Raw genomic sequence first — 20,757 nt, forward strand, 5'->3', positions numbered from 1 at the left:
GTTGAGTGATGGGGCGGGCACAGGGTGAACTCTCAGAAGGTCAAGTGTGACGTGGGGAAACAGGAAAGGCTGATGGGCAGGAACCTCCAGGTGGACAGGCAATAAGAGTAGCATCATTCTTGTGTTCCATGTATGTATATTTTTATGAGTCCTTTTAAAATCAAATTTTGTTTTTATCCTTTTGCTTTTTGCTTGTAAAAGGAATCTGGACTTTTTCACTATGTAAATAGTGTAGATGCACCTTTGCAAAGGGAAATTCAACATCAGAAGACAAGGTTGCCCTTTAAAAAAGAAATGAACTAGGACTTGTGTGCGTGTCTGAAGGTTTAGACAGGAGCATGTGAAGTAGTGCAGGGTTGTTTATGAGGATGGTATTGTTTATTTCAGTCTCTACTAGAGGATATTTAGCATAAAAATTATAAAGGTAATATTAACTACCATTCTTATGTATTGCTTTATTTTTACTAGTGATTTTCAACAAAGGTGGTACTGTCTCTAGGTCAGTGCTATTCAAAATGTGGCCCACGAACCAGAACTGGTCTGTGAACTGTTTATTGGCCTGCAATGAGATAAGAGGAAAAACTGACAGTAACCATTTAGACACTTGCATGGTAATTTTTGTCTGTCAAATGCAATAAAATGGAATTTATATTCTGTATGTTTTAATTTATTGTTTTGTTTTCCCCTAGTGACTTTTTTTTTTTTTAATAAAAGTATAGATATTGGACAGATTATGGAGTTGGGGAAGGTAACAACTGGCTTTTTACTACAGATAGTTTGTGAGACACTGCCCTAACAGATATTTTAGGAATGTGTGGAGGTGTTTGGGAGTATAGTACTTGAGGGAATACAAGACATTCTGCTTCCCTTGTTGCTCAGCTGGTAAAGAATCTGCCTGCAATGCGGGAGACCTGGATTCTGTCCCTCCCAACCCACTCCAGTATTCTGACCTGGAGAATTCCATGGACTATACAGTCCATGGAGTCGCAAAGAATTGGACACAACTGAGCAACGTTCACTTTCACAAGATGTTCTACTGAGCAAAGATTCAGGACAGTAGATATCTTGCAGTGCATTAAACAAGACTGTGTAATGTCTGTCCGACATTTGGTATGACTTTTGAATGTCCTGCTGAACTCAACAAACTACCAATATAATTGCAGAGTGATTTAATATAAAATAATACTGAAATATTATAAATTAGACCAAAAGCCATGAAATTTCAAAGACTTATGGAGAGGAAAATGGAAATAAACACATTGTTATTGAAATTACTGGATAATTTACTTATTTTCTACCCTACATACTGTAACATTTTCAACCATATATTTACTTGTAAAGGGGATAGAGGTCCTGGTCTGTCACCTACCACTGCTATGATCTTCAATTTGGCTGCTAAACTCTCTATGCTCTCAGTTTCCTCCTGTTAAATGAGAAGAATGAAAGTCTTATAATATAAAAATTACTCTTGACAATTTATATAAAGTACATAGCACAGTGCTTAGAAAATAGGACACATTTCATAAATGTTAGCTATTGTTGTGGGAATATGGATTTATTTTTACATGTGGTACAAGGATAGAGTATAAAAAATTGCAGCAGCCTTATAGTGATAAGACTCAGGATGTGCTGCCCCAGAATGCAGCACCTTGGTGTGTTGAGTATTCTCAGATGAAGGAATTTGTGAAACACCAGGTAGGAAGGAGTTTCTGACCTTCCCCTGAAGCAGGTCATAAAGGCCTCATGAGGGAGTTGTCCTCCCTGTCCGTGGAGGACAGGAGCCTCCTGTCTCCAAAGACAGAGGGCACAGAGAGTTCTCAGAAGCAGGCTCCACATGTAGCCCATGCGCCTTCCTGTCCTGCCACATCCCTGTGACTTTCCACTCCTCGTCACACCCGGAGTCACAACCCTGAGGCTGAGTTGCTTCTCTGGGTCTTCATTTCCTATGGAGGCACCCCAGTCACATAAAACTTATATTAGATAATTTTGCATGCTTTCACTTTTTCATCTGTCTTTTGCTGTAGGGGCCCCAAATGAAAACTTAGAAGGGTGGTGGAAAAAGACATGTTTTCTCCCCGCACTCACTGCTTATCCCAACACCATTTATACTAATAAATAATCTTTCCCTACTTCGCTGCTCTTCTTTTGTTTTCTTCTCTATAATAGATAGTATGGGGTTTCCCAGGTGCATCAGTGAAGGACCCACCTACCAATGCAGGAGACAAGAGTTTGATCCCTGGGTTGGGAAGATCGAGGAGGAAATAGCAACCCACTCCAGTATTCTTGCCTGGAGAATCCCATGAACAGAGGAGCCTGGTGGACTATAGCCCATGGGGTTGCAAAAAGTCAGATGCGACTGAGCAACTGAGCCACATGCTAGAATATATAGTATACCTTGTCCATAATATAACATGCAGCGTTTTACATGTCAAAATATCCGTATCTATATCTATTTACGTCTGTAGTCTTAAAATGAATTCCAAATTGCTGTAATTATTATCTTTTCTTTAATGTGTGGGTTAGTGATCCTTCATTACTTTACTTTTAAAAAAATTTTTTTTTCATAGTTATTTTTCCTTTCTCAGACTCTATGTATATATGTATATCATGATGATTTGACATTTTAAAAAACCTTTTTGTCTGGGGAGGGACTAACGCTCCCAAGCCTAGCCAGTGCTTCAAGATGCACACGGTACCCCTTTGATATGCACTAACGAATTCCAATTCCACATCTCCCAACTGTCTTCTTATCCTATTCTAAAATACTGAGCCAGCATTGATCCTGCCCTAAATTATCCCCAGGCAAGGTTCCAGCCAAATGGAGACTCTTCCTCCAGGCCAGAGCATTCTAGAATTATTCAGAGTAGCCAAAGGTCTAACTTCTTTACTCTATCCTGTCTTGTGGCAAGGGGAAACCCCAATAAAGCCGTAATTTACATCCTGGAATCTGAAGTCAAGTGGTCCTTAGAAAGCATCACTATGAAAAAAGCTAGGGGAGGTGATGGAAATCCAGTCGACCTATTTCAAATCCTGAAAGATGATGCTGTGAAAGTGCTGCAGTCAGTATGCCAGCAAATTTGGAAAACTCAGCAGTGGCCACAGGACTGGAAAAGGTCAGTTTTCATTCCAATCCAAAAGAAAGGCAATGCCAAAGAATGCTCGAACTACCGCACAATTGAACTCATCTCACACGCTAGTAAAGTAATGCTCAAAATTCTCCAAGTCAGGATTCAGCAGTATGTGAACTGTGAACTTCCAAATGTTCAAGCTGGTTTTAGAAAAGGCAGAGGAACCAGAGATCAAATTGCCAACATCCGCTGGATCATGGAAAAAGCAAGAGAGTTCCAGAAAAACATCTATTTCTGCTTTATTAACTATGCAAAAGCCTTTGACTGTGTGGATCCCAATAAACTGTGGAAAATTCGGAAAGAGATGGGAATACCAGACCACCTGACCTGCCTCTTGAGAAACCTGTATGCAGGTCAAGAAGCAACAGTTAGAACTGGACATGGAACAATAGACTGGCTCCAAATAGGAAAAGGAGTACCTCAAGTCTGTATATTATCACCCTGCTTATTTAACTTATATGCAGAGTATATCATGAGAAACGCTGGACTGGAAGAAACACAAGCTGGAATCAAGATTGCCGGGAGAAATATCAATAACCTCAGATATGCAGATGACACCACCCTTATGGCAGAAAGTGAAGAGGAACTCAAAAGCCTCTTGATGAAAGTGAAAGTGGAGAGTGAAAAAGTTGGCTTAAAGCTCAACATTCAGAAAATGAAGATCATGGATGGCATCTGGTCTCATCACTTCATGGGAAATAGATGAGGAAACAGTGGAAACAGTGTCAGACTTTATTTTTCTGGGCTCCAAAATCACTGCAGATGGTGACTGCAGCCATGAAATTAAAAGACACTTACTCCTTGGAAGGAAAGTTATGACCAACCTCAGTTTAGTTCAGTTCAGTTCAGTCACTCAGTCGTGTCTGACTCTTTGCGACCCCATTAATCGCAGCACGCCAGGCCTCCCTGTACATCACCAACTCCTGGAGTTCACTCAAACTCACATACATCAAGTCGATGATGACATCCAGCCATCTCATCCTCTGTCGTCCCCTTCTCTTCCTGCCCCCAATCCCTCCCAGCATCTGAGTCTTTTCTAATGAGTCAACTCTTCGCATGAGGTGACCAAAGTACTGGAGTTTCAGCTATAGCAGCATTCCTTCTAAAGAACACCCAGGGCTGATTTCCTTTAGAATGGACTGGTTGGATCTCCTTGCAGTCCAAGGGACTCTCAAGAGTCTTCTCCAACACCACAGTTCAAAAGCATCAATTCTTCGGTGCTCAGCCTTCTTCACAGTCCAACTCTCACATCCATACCTGACCACTGGAAAAACCATAGCCTTGACTAGACGGACCTTTGTTGGCAAAGTAGTGTCTCTGCCTTTGAATATGCTGTCTAGGTTGGTAATAACTTTCCTTCCGAGGAGTAAGCATCTTTTAATTTCATGGCTGCAGTCACCATCTGCAGTGATTTTGGAGCCCCCCAAAAATAAAGTCTGACACTGTTTCCACTGTTTCCCCATCTATTTCCCATGAAGTGATGGGACCAGATCCCCATCTATTTCCCATGAAGTGATGGGACCAGATGCCATGATCTTCATTTTCTGAATATTGAGCTTTAAGCCAACTTTTTCACTCTCCTCTTTCACTTGCATCAAGAGGCTTTTTAGTTCCTCTTCAGTTTCTGCCATAAGAGTGGTGTCATCTGCATATCTGAGGTTATTGATATTTCTCCCAGCCATCTTGATTCCAGCTTGTGCTTCTTCCAGCTCAGCGTTTTTCATGATGTACTCTGCATATAAGTTAAATAAGCAGAATGACAATATACAGCCTTGACATATTCCTTTTCCTATTTGGAATCAGTCTGTTTTTCCATGTGCAGTTCTAACTGTTGCTTCCTGACCTGCATATAGGTTTCTCAAGAGGCAGGTCAGGTGGTCTGGTATTCCCATCTCTTTCCGAATTTTCCACAGTTTATTGGGATCCACATAGTCAAAGGCTTTTGCATAGTCAATAAGGCAGAAATAGATGTTTTTCTGGAACTCTCTTGCTTTTTCCATGATCCAGCGGATGTTGGCAATTTGGTCTCTGGTTCCTCTGCCTTTTCTAAAACCAACTTGAACATCTGGAAGTTCACAGTTCACATACTGCTGAATCCTGGCTTGGAGAATTTTGAGCATTACTTTACTAGCGTGTGAGATGAGTGCAACTGTGCGGTAGTTTGACCAACCTAGATAGCATATTCAAAAGCAGAGACATTACTTTGCCAACAAAGGTCCGTCTAGTCAAGGCTGTGGTTTTTCCGGTGGTCATGTATGGATGTGAAAGTTTGACTGTGAAGAAAGCTGAGTGCCGAAGAATTGATGCTTTTGAACTGTGGTGTTGGAGAAGACTCTTGAGAGTCCCTTGAATTGCAAGGAGATCCAACCAGTCCGTTCTGAAGGAGATCAGTCCTGGGTGTTCATTGGAAGGACTGATGCTGAAGCTGAAACTCCAATACTTTGGCCACCTCATGCGAAGAGTTGACTCATTGGAAAAGACTCTGATGCTGGGAGGCATTGGGGGCAGGAGGAGAAGGGGACGACAGAGGATGAGATGGTTGGATCGCAGCACCAACTTGATGGGCAGGAGTTTGGGTAAACTCTGGGAGTTGGTGATGGACAGGGAGGCCTGGCGTGCTGTGAATCATGGGGTCACAAAGAGTCGGACACAACTGAGCGACTGAACTGAACTGAACATCACACAATAATATATTTAGAAATATTTAGTCAAGTCTCCAAAGAAAAACTATGTTGAGGTTATGGTTGGTATTCACAAAAATCTGTGTACTAATCTGGAGAGAAATCCCATGTTTATTGAATATTGCTACATACCTGTAGAAATGTAACTTGTCCCTTTATCATTTTTTCTTTACTGTTTTTTCAGTGTGGAATTTTACATCTCTCTAATTAAGGCCATCCCACATTGTTGTTACTAATGAGAAAAGGATCTCTTTTTAAATTTTGTTTTCTAAATTTTTTAGCTTACATATGAAAATATTTACACATGGGTATCTTTTCTTCTAGCACTTTATTTTTATTAATGCCAAGAGTTTAATTGACACCACCTTAAAAAACAAAAAGTAATGACCACTCTCTTGATTTTTACATGTAGGTATGAGGAATTCAAGCCATTATATTTTTTGATGAAAAATATAAAAAAATTCTCTCCCAAATTATTGTGAAAATTCTTCATAATATGCAGGAAACTTTCATTAGCACAATTACAAAAGTTGCTTATATTTTATGACTGGTTGTCTGAATATTGTGCTAATTATTATTTTTTTTTAATGTATATTTATTTATTTTATTTGGAGGCTAATTACTTTACAATATTGTATTGGTTTTTTTTTTTTTTTTCCTACATGATATTTTACATGTTTCATTGCCATTCTCCCAAATCTTCCCACCCTCTCCCTCTCCCACAGAGTCCATAAGACTGTTCTATACATCAGTGTCTCTTTTGCTGTCTCGTACACCGGGTTATTGTTACCATCTTTCTAAATTCCATATATATGCGTTAGTATACTGTATGTATTGGTTTTGCCATACATCAACATGAATCCGCCACAGGTGTACACGTGTTCCCCATCCTGAACCCCCTCCCACCTCCCTCCCCATATCATCCCTCTGGGTCATCCCAGTGCACCAGCCCCGAGCGTCCTGTATCATGCATTGAACCTGGACTGGCGATTCGTTTCACATATGATATTATACATGTTTCAGTGCCATTCTCCCAAATCATCCCACCTTTGCCCTCTCCCACAGAGTCCAAAAGACTGTTCTATTCATCTGTGTCTCTTTTGCTGTCTCGCACAGAGGGTTATTGTTACCGTCTTTCTAAATGCCATATATATGCATTAGTGTACTGTATTGGTGTTTTTCTTTCTGGCTTACTTCACTCTGTATAATAGGCTCCAGTTTCATCCACCTCATTAGAACTGACTCAAATGTATTCTTTTTAATGGCTGAGTAATACTCCATTGTGTATATGTACCACAGCTTTCTTATCCATTCATCTGCTGATGGACATCTAAGTTGCTTCCATGTCCTGGCTATTATAAACAGTGCTGCAATGAATATTGCGGTACACGTGTCTCTTTCAATTCTGGTTTCCTCGGTGTGTATGCCCAGCAGTGGGATTGCTGGGTGATATGGCAGTTCTATTTCTAGTTTTTTAATGAATCTCCACACTGTTCTCCATAGTAGCTGTAGTAGTTTGCATTCCCACCAACAGTGTAAGAGGGTTCCCTTTTCTCCATACCCTCTCCACCATTTATTGCTTGTAGACTTTTGGATAGCAGCCATTCTGACTGGCATGAAATGGTACTTCACTGTGGATTTGATTTGCATTTCTCTGATAATGATCAAATTGCCAACATCTGCTGGATCATGGAAAAAGGAAGATAGTTCCAGAAAAACATCTATTTCTGCTTTATTGACTATGCCAAAGCCTTTGACTATGTGGATCACAATAAACTGTGGAAAATTCTGAAAGAGATGGGAATACCAGACCACCTAACCTGCCTCTTGAGAAACCTGGATGCAGGTCAGGAAGCAACAGTTAGAACTGGACATGGAACAACATACTGGTTCCAAATAGGAAAAGGAGTACATCAAGGCTGTATACTGTCACCCTGCTTATTTAACTTATATGCAGAGTACATCATGAGAAACACTGGGCTGGAAGAAGCACAAGTTGGAATCAAGATGGCTGGGAGAAATATCAGTAACCTCAGATATGCAGATGACACCACCCTTATGGCAGAAACTGAGGAGGAACTAAAAAGCCTCTTGATGAAAGTGAAAGAGGAGAGTGAAAAAGTTGGCTTAAAGCTCAACATTCAGAAAACGAAGATCATGGCATCTGGTCCCATCACTTCATGGGAAATAGATGGAGAAACAGTGGAAACAGTGTCAGACTTTTTTGGGGGGCTCTAAAATCACTGTAGATGGTGATTGCAGCCATGAAATTAAAAGACACTTAGTCCTTGGAAGGAAAGTTATGACTAACCTAGATAGCATATTCAAAGGCAGAGATTACTTTGCCAACAAAGGTCCATCTAGTCAAGGCTATGGTTTTTCCAGTGGTCATGTATGGATGTGAGAGTTGGACTGTGAAGAAAGCTGAGTGCCAAAGAATTGATGCTTTTGAACTGTGGTGTTGGAGAAGACTCTTGAGAGTCCCTTGAATTGCAAGGAGATCCAACCAGTCCGTTCTAAAGGAAATCAGTCCTGAATGTTCATTGGAAGGACTGATGCTGAAGCTGAAACTGCAGTACTTTGACCACCTCATGTGAAGAGTTGACTCATTGGAAAAGACTCTGATGCTGTGAGGGATTGGGGGCAGGAGGAGAAAGGGACGACAGAGGATGATATGGCTGGATGGCATCACTGACTCGATGGATGTGAGTTTGAGTGAACTCCGGGAGTTGGTGATGGACAGGGAGGCCTGGTGTGCTGCAATTCATGGGGTCGCAAAGAGTCAGACACGACTGAGTGACTGAACTGAACTGATTGATAATGAGTGATGCTGAGCATCTTTTCATGTATATGTTAGCCATCTGTATATCTTCTTTGGAGAAATGTCTGTTTAGTACTTTGGCTCATTTTTTGGTTGGGTTGTTTATTTTTCTGGAATTGAGCTGCAGGAGATGCTTGAATATTTTTTAGATTCATTCTTCGTCAGTTGCTTCATTTCCTATTATTTTCTCCCATTTGAAGGCTGTCTTTTCACCTTGCTTAGAGTTTCCTTTGTTGTGCAGAAGCTTTTAATTTTAATTAGGTCCCATTTGTTTATTTTTGCTTTTATTTCCAATATTCTGGGAGGTGGGTCATAGAGGATCCTTCTGTGATTTATGTCAGAGAGTGTTTTGCCTATGTTCTCCTCTAGGAGTTTTATAGTTTCTGGTCTTACATTTAGATCTTTAATCCTTTTTGAGTATATTTTTGTGTATGGTGTTAGAAAGTGTTCTAGTTTCATTCTTTTACAAGTGGTTGACCAGTTTTCCCAGCACCACTTGTTAAAGAGATTGTCTTTTCTCCATTGTATATTCTTGCCTCCTTTGTCAAAGATAAGGTATCCATAGGTGTGTGGATTTATTACTGGGCTTTCTATTTTGTTTCCTTGATCAATATTTCTGTCTTTGTGCCAGTACCATATTGTTATTTGTGCTGATTAATAAGCTTCTTATAATATAGAATTCATGTACAGCACCTCACTGAATTCATTTAGTTTTATATGCATCTTTCCACAAAGATAAATATTGTAATTGATCTTTACAGCTGGCTTATAGCCCCAGGCAAAGAGATATCTCAAGAAAGAATGGTAAGAGAGGAATCCCTTGGGAAGAGTCACTGTCAGGCTTCAAAACTCACTTAATTTCCTTTGGATGTTACTTTTTTTCACCTTCTCATAAGCCAGTGTTTCCAAAACTTGAATCAATTCAGATATTCTGTCAAAATTTGCCGTTTTCTATACTGTTAGTTTTTATAGCTTTCTTGCTTTTGATTTACCTTTTTGGTAATTTAGTTTTTTAAATTGATGTGAAACTTAAACACAATGAAATGCACAGATCTTAAGTGTAGAGTTTGATGAGTTTTTCTTAAGCATATAGACCTATGTAACTACCATTACAGATTAAAATAGAAAACATTTTCATTACTGCCTAAAATTTTCCTAATCAAAGTTTTTAGATATAAATGTATTCTTTTGATGTGAGCTGCATTTTCAAATATAAATAAAATATATATTAATATATAAATTTGTCCATTTATCATTTTAAGTCATCAGTGGAAACCTTCATATAGAAAGTTCTGTTTGTGCTAATTTTAGTTTCCCTGAAAAACTCTGGGTCACTCTAAGGCAATGTTATCAAACTTCCTTCCAGGGGAGTGATTTTAAACAAGATATTCTGTAGTAACTTAAAAACTAAGCCTGCCCTTTAGGTTTCAAGCTTTACCTCTTTTATCTTAAATTAAAATCTATAGGAATTCTGTGGGATAACTATTAGTAGAAAGTATTAAAATCAGACAAAATGGATTAGTTGTTGATATCCAGAACCTTTTATATATTTGTAAGAACAAGGAGTACTCTTGACTTAGAGTACCTCTTTTCTGATGTGGATGATTCTGTTTGTTTCTTAAATAGAAAAGCCTACTTTGGGACTTGTATATTTGCTTAACCCTTTTTCTGACTTGACTTTCAGTTTATGGATCTGATTTCAGCCAAACTGATCTCCTGGTAGTTTCCTTAAGATGGTTGATGGGAGTGAGAGGAGTGGGGAATAGAGGGTAAGTGGGCATCAGAGTGCGTGTAGCAGAGTGAACACCTCTTTGTTTTTGTTCCCTGGACAGAAGCTGACCACTTCCTAGAGTGAGGTACTGTTCTCCAAGCGGGCAGGTTGTCATTTAGCAGGCAGCTTACACAGGGCCGGTTTTCCGCCACGGGGCTGTGGGGTGCCTCTTGTTGCCATTTGGGGGTTGCAGGTCCCAAGAGTGCTTTGGGAGGTGGGAGTGGCAGGGTTTTCCTAAACTAGTGACCTGTCCCGGTGTACTGATTTACCTGAGAAGATTTAAAATCTAGTTAGGCAGTAAACAGAAATTCATCTCTATCAGTAATATCCTCTCAACTTCTGAGAATTGTTTTCATCCTAATTATTTTAAAATGTCTTCATTTATAATAATAGAAGATTGGCTTAATTTTTCTTTCTCTACATATGATGCCCATTTGAAAATTCACTCAAGGTATGTATTCACTTGGAATTCAAGTTTAGTAATACTTAAAATCCGGTGTCATAGATTCCAGAAATCCAAAACTTTTCAACCATAACTCTCCACATTTTCTATTCTGTAATTTAACTTTGAACCAGAAAGCAAAAAAAAAAAAAAAAAAAAGCTACAAAATGTGATTGCTCTTTTGTTAAGAAACCATAAAGCTGTTCAAGTTGAGTCCTACTAATCACACGAAGAGCAAGTGTTGTCCTTTGCTATTTGGGACTGAAGGTTGTTATGCAGCTCTCTTCAGTTTTATTGGTTATATTCATTGCCAGAATAGTTCTTTCTCTTATCCAGAGACACATCTCCAACATCAAGCTACACACACACAATGAGTCTGGGTTTCTTCTCACCATCACCTTCCTCATCCCATTCCATTAAAACCAAAAACCAGTATTACTAATCCATAGAAGTGTGGTTATTGATATACAATAGGAGTTTGAATAATTAGTATATTTTATAGATTCAAGCTATTGCCCTGAATATTAAAAATTATCTTTCTATGCCTAATGAAATAACTACTATTTTCTAATTGGCAAAGGAAAATTGTTATCACTGGAAGAAAATATGCCAGTGAAAATCAGTAAAGTTTACATATAACTTATTAGAATTAATCTATAATTTCAAATTTATAAACATTTGACCTCTGTCCACAGATCTTCAAATTTTATATTTATTTATATTTTGTTCATAGGTCTTTAAAAACCTATAAATTACTACTTTAAAATTCTTCAAAATATTACTAATTTGGGGGTGATATTTTTATTTTTGTTTATGTATTAATGCTTTCCATGCTTAGTTTCTCAGTCGTGTCCAACTCTTTGTGACCCCATGGACTGTAGCCTGAAAGTTCCTCTGTCCATGGGGATTTTCCTGGCAAGAATTCTAGAGTGGGTTGTCATGCGCCCCTCCTGGGGATCTTCCCAACTCAGGGATCAAAGCCAGGTCTCCCACATTGCAGGCAGATTCTTTACTGTCTGAGCCATCAGGGAAGCCAATGAATACTGGAGTGGGTAGCCTGTCCCTTCTCCAAGGGATCTTCCCGACCCAGGGATCGAACTGGGATCTCCTGCATTACAGGCGGCTTCTTTACCACCTGAGCTACCAGGGAAGCCCAAATGGAGATGATAATATCAATCTCAAGAAGGTACAGTAATACTGGAATGGGTAACCATTCCCTTCTCCAGGGGATCTTCCCAACCCAGGGATCGAACCCAGGTCTCTCAGATTTCAGGCAGATCCTTTACTGTCTGAGCTGCCAGGAAAGCCCAAATACTTTCACTTTGCTTCAAAAATAATTTTCTCTGTTATGAAATATGTATTTTAGGTACACATCTTAAATCTGTACTCCCCTACATGCTGGAAGCATGTCACCCAGATCAAACAAAAGGAGTTGTAGCTTCTACATTCTTCTATGAATCTAGGTGCAAGAATGTCAAACTCTGGAATCCTCAGAGATCTGATTTAAAGACTTGGATCCAGACAAAATATTTTAAATAATCTTTTTTTAAAAATTATGCTACTCTGCAGTCTGTCTGTCCCTGTATAGGAGAGAGACAATCTTCCTTTGCATGTTGCTGAGGATAAAATGTTCAGAACACTTGACAGTGATCATGGGTCAGAGAATCAGACCACCTATCCTCACTAATCAAGTTAATGGAGAGAAAAATGGTAAAACCACTAATGAAGGTCTCAACATTTGTTCTTTAGTCCAGAAAAAAATGTAATATGTGTCCTATAATCATTGAATGTTCTCAGAACATCTGCTTTTTCGAATTTAATTGAAATAGGTAGATTCTAGAAAGTATTCCTGAGAAACCTTATCTTTTCCCAACATTCCTCTTGCTGAAATATCTAATGACTTAGAAAAAACTGTATAGAAATAGGAATTGTTTTCAACAGACTTGGATTTTTAGGCAGTGTCCAATTGCAGGGCAAATAGTCTAACTTACCAGCTTCATTCAGTCAGATTAACAGCTGACATAAGTTCTACTTTCTTCTGATTTCCATGGGACTCTTTCCTCCATGTTCCTATTAATCCTTCATTTTTTGAAGCTCTCTATAGATATAGTGCAATTTGTGTTGTTTTTAAAAAAAAAACTTCCTGAATTGCTATGTTCTACCTGTGGTATAGATAGATGGTCAAAGATTGTTTAAAAAAAAATAATCGAGTGCAAGACTTGAAAATTTATCAGTGATGTATATAACCATTGGAGTTCCCTTGAGGTGTCTGGTACTTCTGTCCTCAACCAGGACTGGGAGGTGTTAACAGCAGGACTTTTCTTGACTTCTGTCTAAGGTGGTCTAGCAGTCAACTTCTATTTTAGGGGGAAACATTGTCCCATGAATGCCAAAGAATTGATACTTTTGAACTGTGGTGTTGGAGAAGACTCTTGAGAGTCCCTTGGACTGCAAGGAAATCCAACCAGTCCATCCTAAAGGAAATCAGTCCTGAGCATTCATTGGAAGAACTGATGCTGAAGCTGAAACTCCAATACTTTGGCCACCTGATGTGAAGAACTGACTCATCTGAAGAGACCCTGATGCTGGGAAAGATTGAGGGCAGGAGAAGGGGACGACAGAGGATGAGATAGTTGGATGGCATCACTGACTCAGTGGACATGAGTTTGAGTAAACTCCAGGAGTTGGTGATGGACAGGGAGGCCTGGCGTGCTGCAGTCCATGGGGTCTCAAAGAGTCGGACATGACTGAGTGACTGAACTGAACTGAACTGATTCTCCCATGCCTCAGGTCACTGCTTGAGCATACACTCCAGTGTTTTCTCTGGTAAGCTCTTCATGCAGAGAAATCCACAGACCAGTAGTATGAACTTACACATGGCTGAAGAGAGTGCAAGGGACAGCTAGAGGTTGATAAATCATGTTGCCAGGGACTGGTCTCTGATACTGTCCAAACCTCACAGGAATACCCCTCTGCTGAAGACTGACCTGACTGAAGCATTGGTCATTGGCTGCCATCTATGTAAGAAACACCGATTTGTAGATGATCTGTTGAAATCATGCTTAAAATAAGACTAGAAAATGATCATTTCAACCTTCCCTTCTTTTCGAAGAAGTGTTAAAAACAAATATTCTCTGGGCCCGAAGACTTAACTTTATTATTTGTTCTCCCAAGGTACTCAGATTAAGTAATAACCATCATTTACAATGTTTCATGAAACCAGTTTTCATCCTATTCCAAGCATATATTTCCCAGAAGATTTACCAAAGGGGAATGAGAATATTGGCTTTTCCTTCTATATAATGACTTTTGACAGGAGTTTATGTACATTATTCAAGGTACAGATTCATTCTTCTGTCAAAATAGGCAGCTCTTTAGTGATTATTGACTGACAATTATTATCAGAAGATTACAAAATGTATTTATGTATTCAGTGAGCATAAAATGCTGATCAAAACTTTACGCCCTCAGATTTAATACAGCTAACAAACTTGTTCTTCTCACTAAAGAGATTTTTAATTTCAGGACTTCCTTGGCAGGCCAGTGTTTACCACTTCATGCTCCCACTGCTCATTCAATTGCTGATCATGGAACTAAGATCCCACATGCCATGTGGCCAAAAAAAAAAAAAAAAAAAAGATATTTAATTTAGATGAGGAAGTGGGCAATGTCAAGTCAGTTTTGCAGATTACATGAATCCGATATAAATAAAATTCTTATAGATTTTTTGTCCTTTGCAATTAAAGGCAATTCTATCATTTGCCATTCTAGTTTGCAATCCTAATTATCATTAAATATATATTTTCCTTTTCAGTAAATGGCATATGTTCTGTATATATACACTTCTTTGTTTTACATCCAACAAGAAAAGAATTAATACTTGCTTTGTTTTTGTTAAAATCAATGATACTTACCTAGTAATATATTTGTTTGGATGGTATTAAAATCAATGATACTTACCTAGCAATATATTTGTTTGGATGGTGCCGGCTAGGTCAGTCACCTGAAGAGCTTATTTAAGTACGGATTCTGGGCTCCACCCCCAGACTATCTGATTTGGGGTGGGTATATTTGCATTTCTAACAAGCTCTCGGGTGTTACTGATTCTGTCCTGTCATGGCTCTAGTTCTGAATAGCATTGGCTGGACAACATAGGTCAGTCAGCTTTGCAACACAGGAAGAGAAGGAGAAGACATGGAGTAGATAAAGTAGATCTTTCATATCTACTTGTAGTGGGTTGGATGGTAGCCTCCAAAAGATATGTCCACCAGGATCCTCAGAATGTGACCTTATTTGGAATAAGGATCTTTGCACATCCATTGGGTAAGGATTTTGAGATGAATTCGTCTTGGTTAATGTGGGCCCTCCATCCAATGACAAGTGTTCCTATAAGAGACACACATCTATCCTTCAGAATAGTAAGAAAATAAACTTTTGGTACTTCACCAAATTTGTGGTAACTTGTTATGGCAGATTTGGAAAACTGATCTATGACCAAAGTCCAACCATATCAAAGTGCCAAGTACCCTCTGTCATATGGTTTAATGAAAAAGGAGACTCCTGACCAGGTAGACTAGTAAAACAGTGAAATAGTGACTGCACATCACCTAATTTCTAAGCACTGTTGGATACTTTCTGGCATGTTATTTAATTTAATCTCCCCTCATATGCCTTGAGGTAGAAGGCTCATTTAGTTAGAAAATATTTAATAAATATTTTTATTTATTAAAAACAAAGGAAATAAAAATATCCTTATGCCAAGCTCTTGCTGGATGTTAGAGAGGTCAGTGACTCACTGAAGGTGACCTTGCTGGTAGGTGCCAGGGTCTAGATGAATCCTTTCAGATTCAATGCCTATCTCCATCCACTATACATCATCAAAGGCTAGAGGAAGAGGCACACTTCGGTTCAGTTCAGTTGCTCAGTCGTGTCTGACTCTTTGAGACCCTATGGACTGCAGTATGCCAGGCCCCCCGTCCATCACCAACTCCTGGAGTTAACTCAAACTCATGTCCATCAAGTCAGTGATGCCATCCAACCATCTCATCCTCTGTCGCCCCCTTCTCCTCCTGCCTTCAATCTTTTCCAGCATCAGGTCTTTCCAAATGAGTCAGTTCTTCTCATCAGGTGGCCAGAGTATTGGAGTTTCAGCTTCAGCATCAGTCCTTCCAATGAATGCTTAGGATTGATTTCCTTTAGGATGGACTGGTTGGATCTCCTTGCAGTCCAAGGGACTCTCAAGAGTCTTCTCCAACACCACAGTTTAAAAGCATCAATTCTTCAGTGCTCAGCTTTCTTTATGGTCCAAATCTCACAGCTATACATGACTACTGGAAAAACCAAAGAGGCAAGGGCATCTGAGGAGTGTTAAACAAAGTAGAGAGGAATTTATTATCACCAACACAACTCACCCTCATTTATGGAAGTTGTCTAATAGTATTTCTCTCTACTAATACCTATAAAACACTTTTCACTTTGTTACCTATGGTTTTTCCAGTAGTCATATATGAATGTCACAGTTGGATCATAAAGAAAGTTGAGCACCAAAAAACGGATGCTTTTGCATTGTGATGCTGGAGAAGACTCTTGAAAATCCCTTTGAAAGTAAGGAGATCAAACCAGTCAATCCTAAAGGAAATTAACACTGAATATTCATTGGAAGGACTGATGCTACAGCTGAAGCTCCAATACTTTGGCCACTTGATGCACAGAACCAATTCATTGGGAAAGACTCTGATGCTGGGAAAGATTGAAGGCAGGAGGAGAAGGGGACAACAGAGGATGAGATGGTTGGATAGCATCACTGACTTGAATGGACATGAGTTTGAGCAAACTCTGGGAGATAGTGGAGGACAGCGGAGCCTGGTGTGCTACAGTTCATGAGGTTACAAAGAGTCTGACATGACTTTGCGGCTGAACAACAACCTTGTTACCTGAATTTCATTTCCACTTGTGACCACCACCCTTTCGCTTCATATTCAAATATACGTATAATGTGAGCTGATCCTAAATAGCAAGATAGAAATAAAGTGTTACAATGTCTTTGTGGATGTAGACCATTGATTTAAACAATAGTATTTTTATATGCTTTTTTTTTTTACCATATAAATATGTAAAGCAGTCTTGGAAAAGCTATATGAATATCATGTGTGAAAGTTGCCCAGTCATATTGGACTCTGCAACCCTGTGGGCTATATACAGTCCATGGAATTCTCCGGGCCAGAATACTGGAGTGGGTAGCCATTCCCTTCTCCAGGGGATCTTTCCAACCCAGGAATCGAATCTAGGTCTTCTGCATTGCAGGCAGATTCTTTACTGTTTGAGCCACCAGGGACCTTGAGGTTAAGATCACAAAAAGAAGACCACTTAAATCTCTAGTATCATAATAATATGAACTTCCTGAATGTTTCATACAAACTTCCTTTCAGAGATTATTAAGATATAACTTTTTAATGAGAAATAAGTTTAAATTATCCCATTTTACCTGTAAATTCTTCATCAGGTTTCTCCTTGTAATTCTGTTTCTCTGTGTATATTTTAAGGCTAAGAGTTTGGTATACACAGGTTAAGGACTGTTATATTTAGATGGTAGATTGTTTCTTTTAGCATTAAGGAATAACCCTTTTTATCTTTGATTATGCTTTTTGCCTTAACATCTGCTTTTTTCTAACAGTAGTATTGCTATACCAGGTTCCTTTTGTTATGTTATTAATCATTAATATATTCTGTCTCCTTTCTTTCAATTTTTTCCAAGTCACTGCATTAAAAAATATTTTTACCTTTATTCTTGCCAGGAAGGTGTAACTTAATTTTAAACTATAAAACTCAGTGGTTTTTAATATACTAACAGTTGTACAAGCATTACTACTATCTGATTTCAGAACATTTTTTCATACTACCAAAAGAAAACCTGATATTTGTTAGAAATCACTACTCATTTCCACATCCCACGGTCCTTGGCTATCACTAATGTACTTCTGTGTCTGTAGATTTGCCTTTTCTGGGCATTTCAAATAAGTGAAATCATTGAACATGTGGCCTTTTGTGTCTGACTTTTTTAACTTTTTACTTTGCATAATGATCTCAGGATTCATCCATGTTATAGTATGTGTCAGTGGTTCATTATTTATAAAAGCAACATCATATGTCATTATATGGATAACCAGGCTTCCCCAGTGACTCAATGGTAAAGAATCTGCCTGCAATTCAGGAGATGAAGGTTCAATCTGTGTGTCAGGAAGATCCCCTAGAGGAGGACAGGGCAACCCGATCCAGTATTCTTGCCAGGAAGATCCCATGGCCAGAACAGCCTGGAAGGCTATGGTCCTTGGGGTCACAAAGAGTCAGACACGACTGAAGTGACTGAGTACACGTATGGATATACCACATATTCAGTTCAGTTCAGTCACTCAGTCACGTCCAACTCTTTGCGACCCCATGAATTGCAGCACGCCAGGCCTCCCTGTCCATCACCAACTCCCGGAGTTCATTCAGACTCATGTCCATCAAGTCAGTGATGCCATCCAGCCATCTCATCCTCTGTCATCCCCTTCTCCTCCTGCCCCCAATCCCTCCCAGCATCAGAGTCTTTTCCAATGAGTCAACTCTTCGCATGAGGTGGCCAAAGGACTGGAGTTTCAGCTTTAGCATCATTCCTTCCAAAGAAATCCCAGGGCTGATCTTCAGAATGGACTGGTTGGATCTCCTTGCAGTCCAAGGGACTCTCAAGAGTCTTCTCCAACACCACAGTTCAAAAGCATATGGACATTTAAAATCTTTCTCCTTTTGGACTATCATGAATAATGCTGTTATTCACATTTATAGTTTCATAGTTATGACCAGACACAATCTTTTACATGTGTATATGATTCATTTATGTTGGGTATATACCTAGGAGTGGAATTGCTGGATCATAGGGTAACTCTACACTTAACATATTGAGGAATTATCACACTGTATTCCACAATGGATCCCCCATTCCACATTCCCACCAGCAGTGTATGAGGGTTCCCATTTTCCCACCACCTTCTTGTCTTTGCTGAGACATTAAGACCCCATCCCAAGTCCCTTTGGCCCTTTCCTGATACAGATTCCCTGGAGGCCTTCCACATGTCAGTTCCTAACATACAGATTTACATTCCACATGTTTCTGGCCTTTGAATATTTCTTTCTTTCTTTAAAGATCATAAGTGTATTAAAATTTAGAAGTTGTCTTACTTAATGTTTTTGTATGTTTGTGAAGTGAGGAAGGGAGAGTCTATATAAGGGTAGACATTTGTATAGGATCAGTCAACTGTTCCCGGAAGTTGAGCAGGTGAGTGCAATTACACCAATTGTTGACTTGGAATTACAGGTGTGTTTACAGCTGGGAGCCAGAGTTTCTCTTCGGGGCTAAATTACTCAGACTGTATGCTGCTGCTGCTGCTGCTGCTAAGTCACTTCAGTCGTGTCCGACTCTGTGCAACCTCATGGATTGCAGCCTACCAGGCTCCTCCATCCATGGGATTTTCCAGGCAAGAGTACTGGAGTGGGGTGCCATTGCCTTCTCCAACTCAGACTGTGTAGGATCCATTATTATGCTGAGCTCATCATATCCCATGTGAACTAACACATCTTTTTGTTAACGGTTATCTTTTTACAGGTGCAAATTTCCAAAAATAACACTGAAAAGAAAAATCCCAAATTTAGAAAAAGGAAAAGGTATGTTTTTTTTAATGAAAAATTATTATGATAATATATATATATGGTTTAATTTTTATATGACATTTCCCCTGATTCTTTTTTTTTAATTTATTTATTTTAATTGGAGGCTAATTACTTTACAATATTGTAGTGGTTTTGCCATACATTGACATGAATCAGCCATGGGTGTACATGTGTTCCCCATCCTGAACCCCCCTCCCACCTCCCTCCCCATTCCATCCCTCAGGGTCATCCCAGTGCACCAGCCCTGAGCACCCTGTCTCACGCATTGAACCTGGACTGGCGATCGATTTCACATATAATATACATGTTTTGATGCTATTCTCTCAAATCATCCCATCCTCGCCTTCTCCCACAGAGTCCAAAAGTCTGTTCTTTATGTCTGTATCTCTTTTGCTGTCTCGCATATAGGGTCATCATTACCATCTTTCTAAATTCCATATATATGCATTAATATACAGTATTGGTGTTTTTATTTCTGACTGACTTCACTCTGTATAATAGGCTCCAGTTTCATCCACCTCATTAGAACTGATTCAAATGCATTCTTTTATGTACCACAGCCTTCTTATCCATTTGTCTCCCGATGGACATCTAGGTTGCTTCCATGTCCTGGCTATTATAAACTGTGCTGCGATGAACATTGGGGTACACGTGTCTCTTTCAATTCTGGTTTCCTCGGTGTGTATGCCCAGCAGAGAGATTGCTGGGTCGTATGGCAGTTCTATTTCCAGTTTTTTGAGGAATCCCCACACTGTTCTCCATGGTGGCTGTACTAGTTTGCATTCCCAACAACAGTGTAAGAGGGTTCCCTTTTCTCCACACCCTCTCCGTCATTTATTGCTTGTAGACTTTTGGATCACAGCCATTCTGACTGGCATGAGATGGTACCTCATTGTGGTTTTGATTTGCATTTCTCTGATAATGAGTGATGTTGAGCATCTTTTCATGTGTCTGTTAGCCATCTGTATGTCTTCTTTGGAGAAATGTCAGTTTAGTTCTTTGGCCCATTTTTTGATTGGGTCATTTATTTTTCTGGAATTGAGCTGCAGGAGATGCTTGTATATTTTTGAGATTAATTCTTTGTCAGATGCTTCATTTGCTATTATTTTCTCCCATTCTGAAGGCTGTCTTTTCACCTTGCTTAGAATTTCCTTTGTTGTGCAAAAGGTTTTAAGTTTACTTAGGTCCCATTTGTTTATTTTTGCTTT

The 20,757-nt window shown here is 39.3% G+C and overlaps 1 protein-coding gene across 4 annotated transcripts in view; it reads left to right on the top strand.

Moving 5' to 3' along the window:
* ZCWPW2 (zinc finger CW-type and PWWP domain containing 2) overlaps positions 1-20,757 on the top strand; it is a 146,402-nt gene that overhangs the window by 109,278 nt on the left and 16,367 nt on the right. For all 4 annotated transcript variants that reach the window (XR_011563197.1, XM_019984074.2, XM_070777300.1 and 1 more), the window contains one exon: positions 19,485-19,543. Coding sequence is in view for 3 of the 4 variants with exons in the window: in XM_019984074.2 (XP_019839633.2) it covers positions 19,485-19,543 (59 nt within the window). In the remaining variant the exon portion in view is untranslated. The remainder of the gene's footprint in view (positions 1-19,484; positions 19,544-20,757) is intronic.

The sequence above is a fragment of the Bos indicus genome, chromosome 22 (assembly GCF_029378745.1).
Source record: "Bos indicus isolate NIAB-ARS_2022 breed Sahiwal x Tharparkar chromosome 22, NIAB-ARS_B.indTharparkar_mat_pri_1.0, whole genome shotgun sequence".
NCBI lineage: Eukaryota > Metazoa > Chordata > Mammalia > Artiodactyla > Bovidae > Bos > Bos indicus.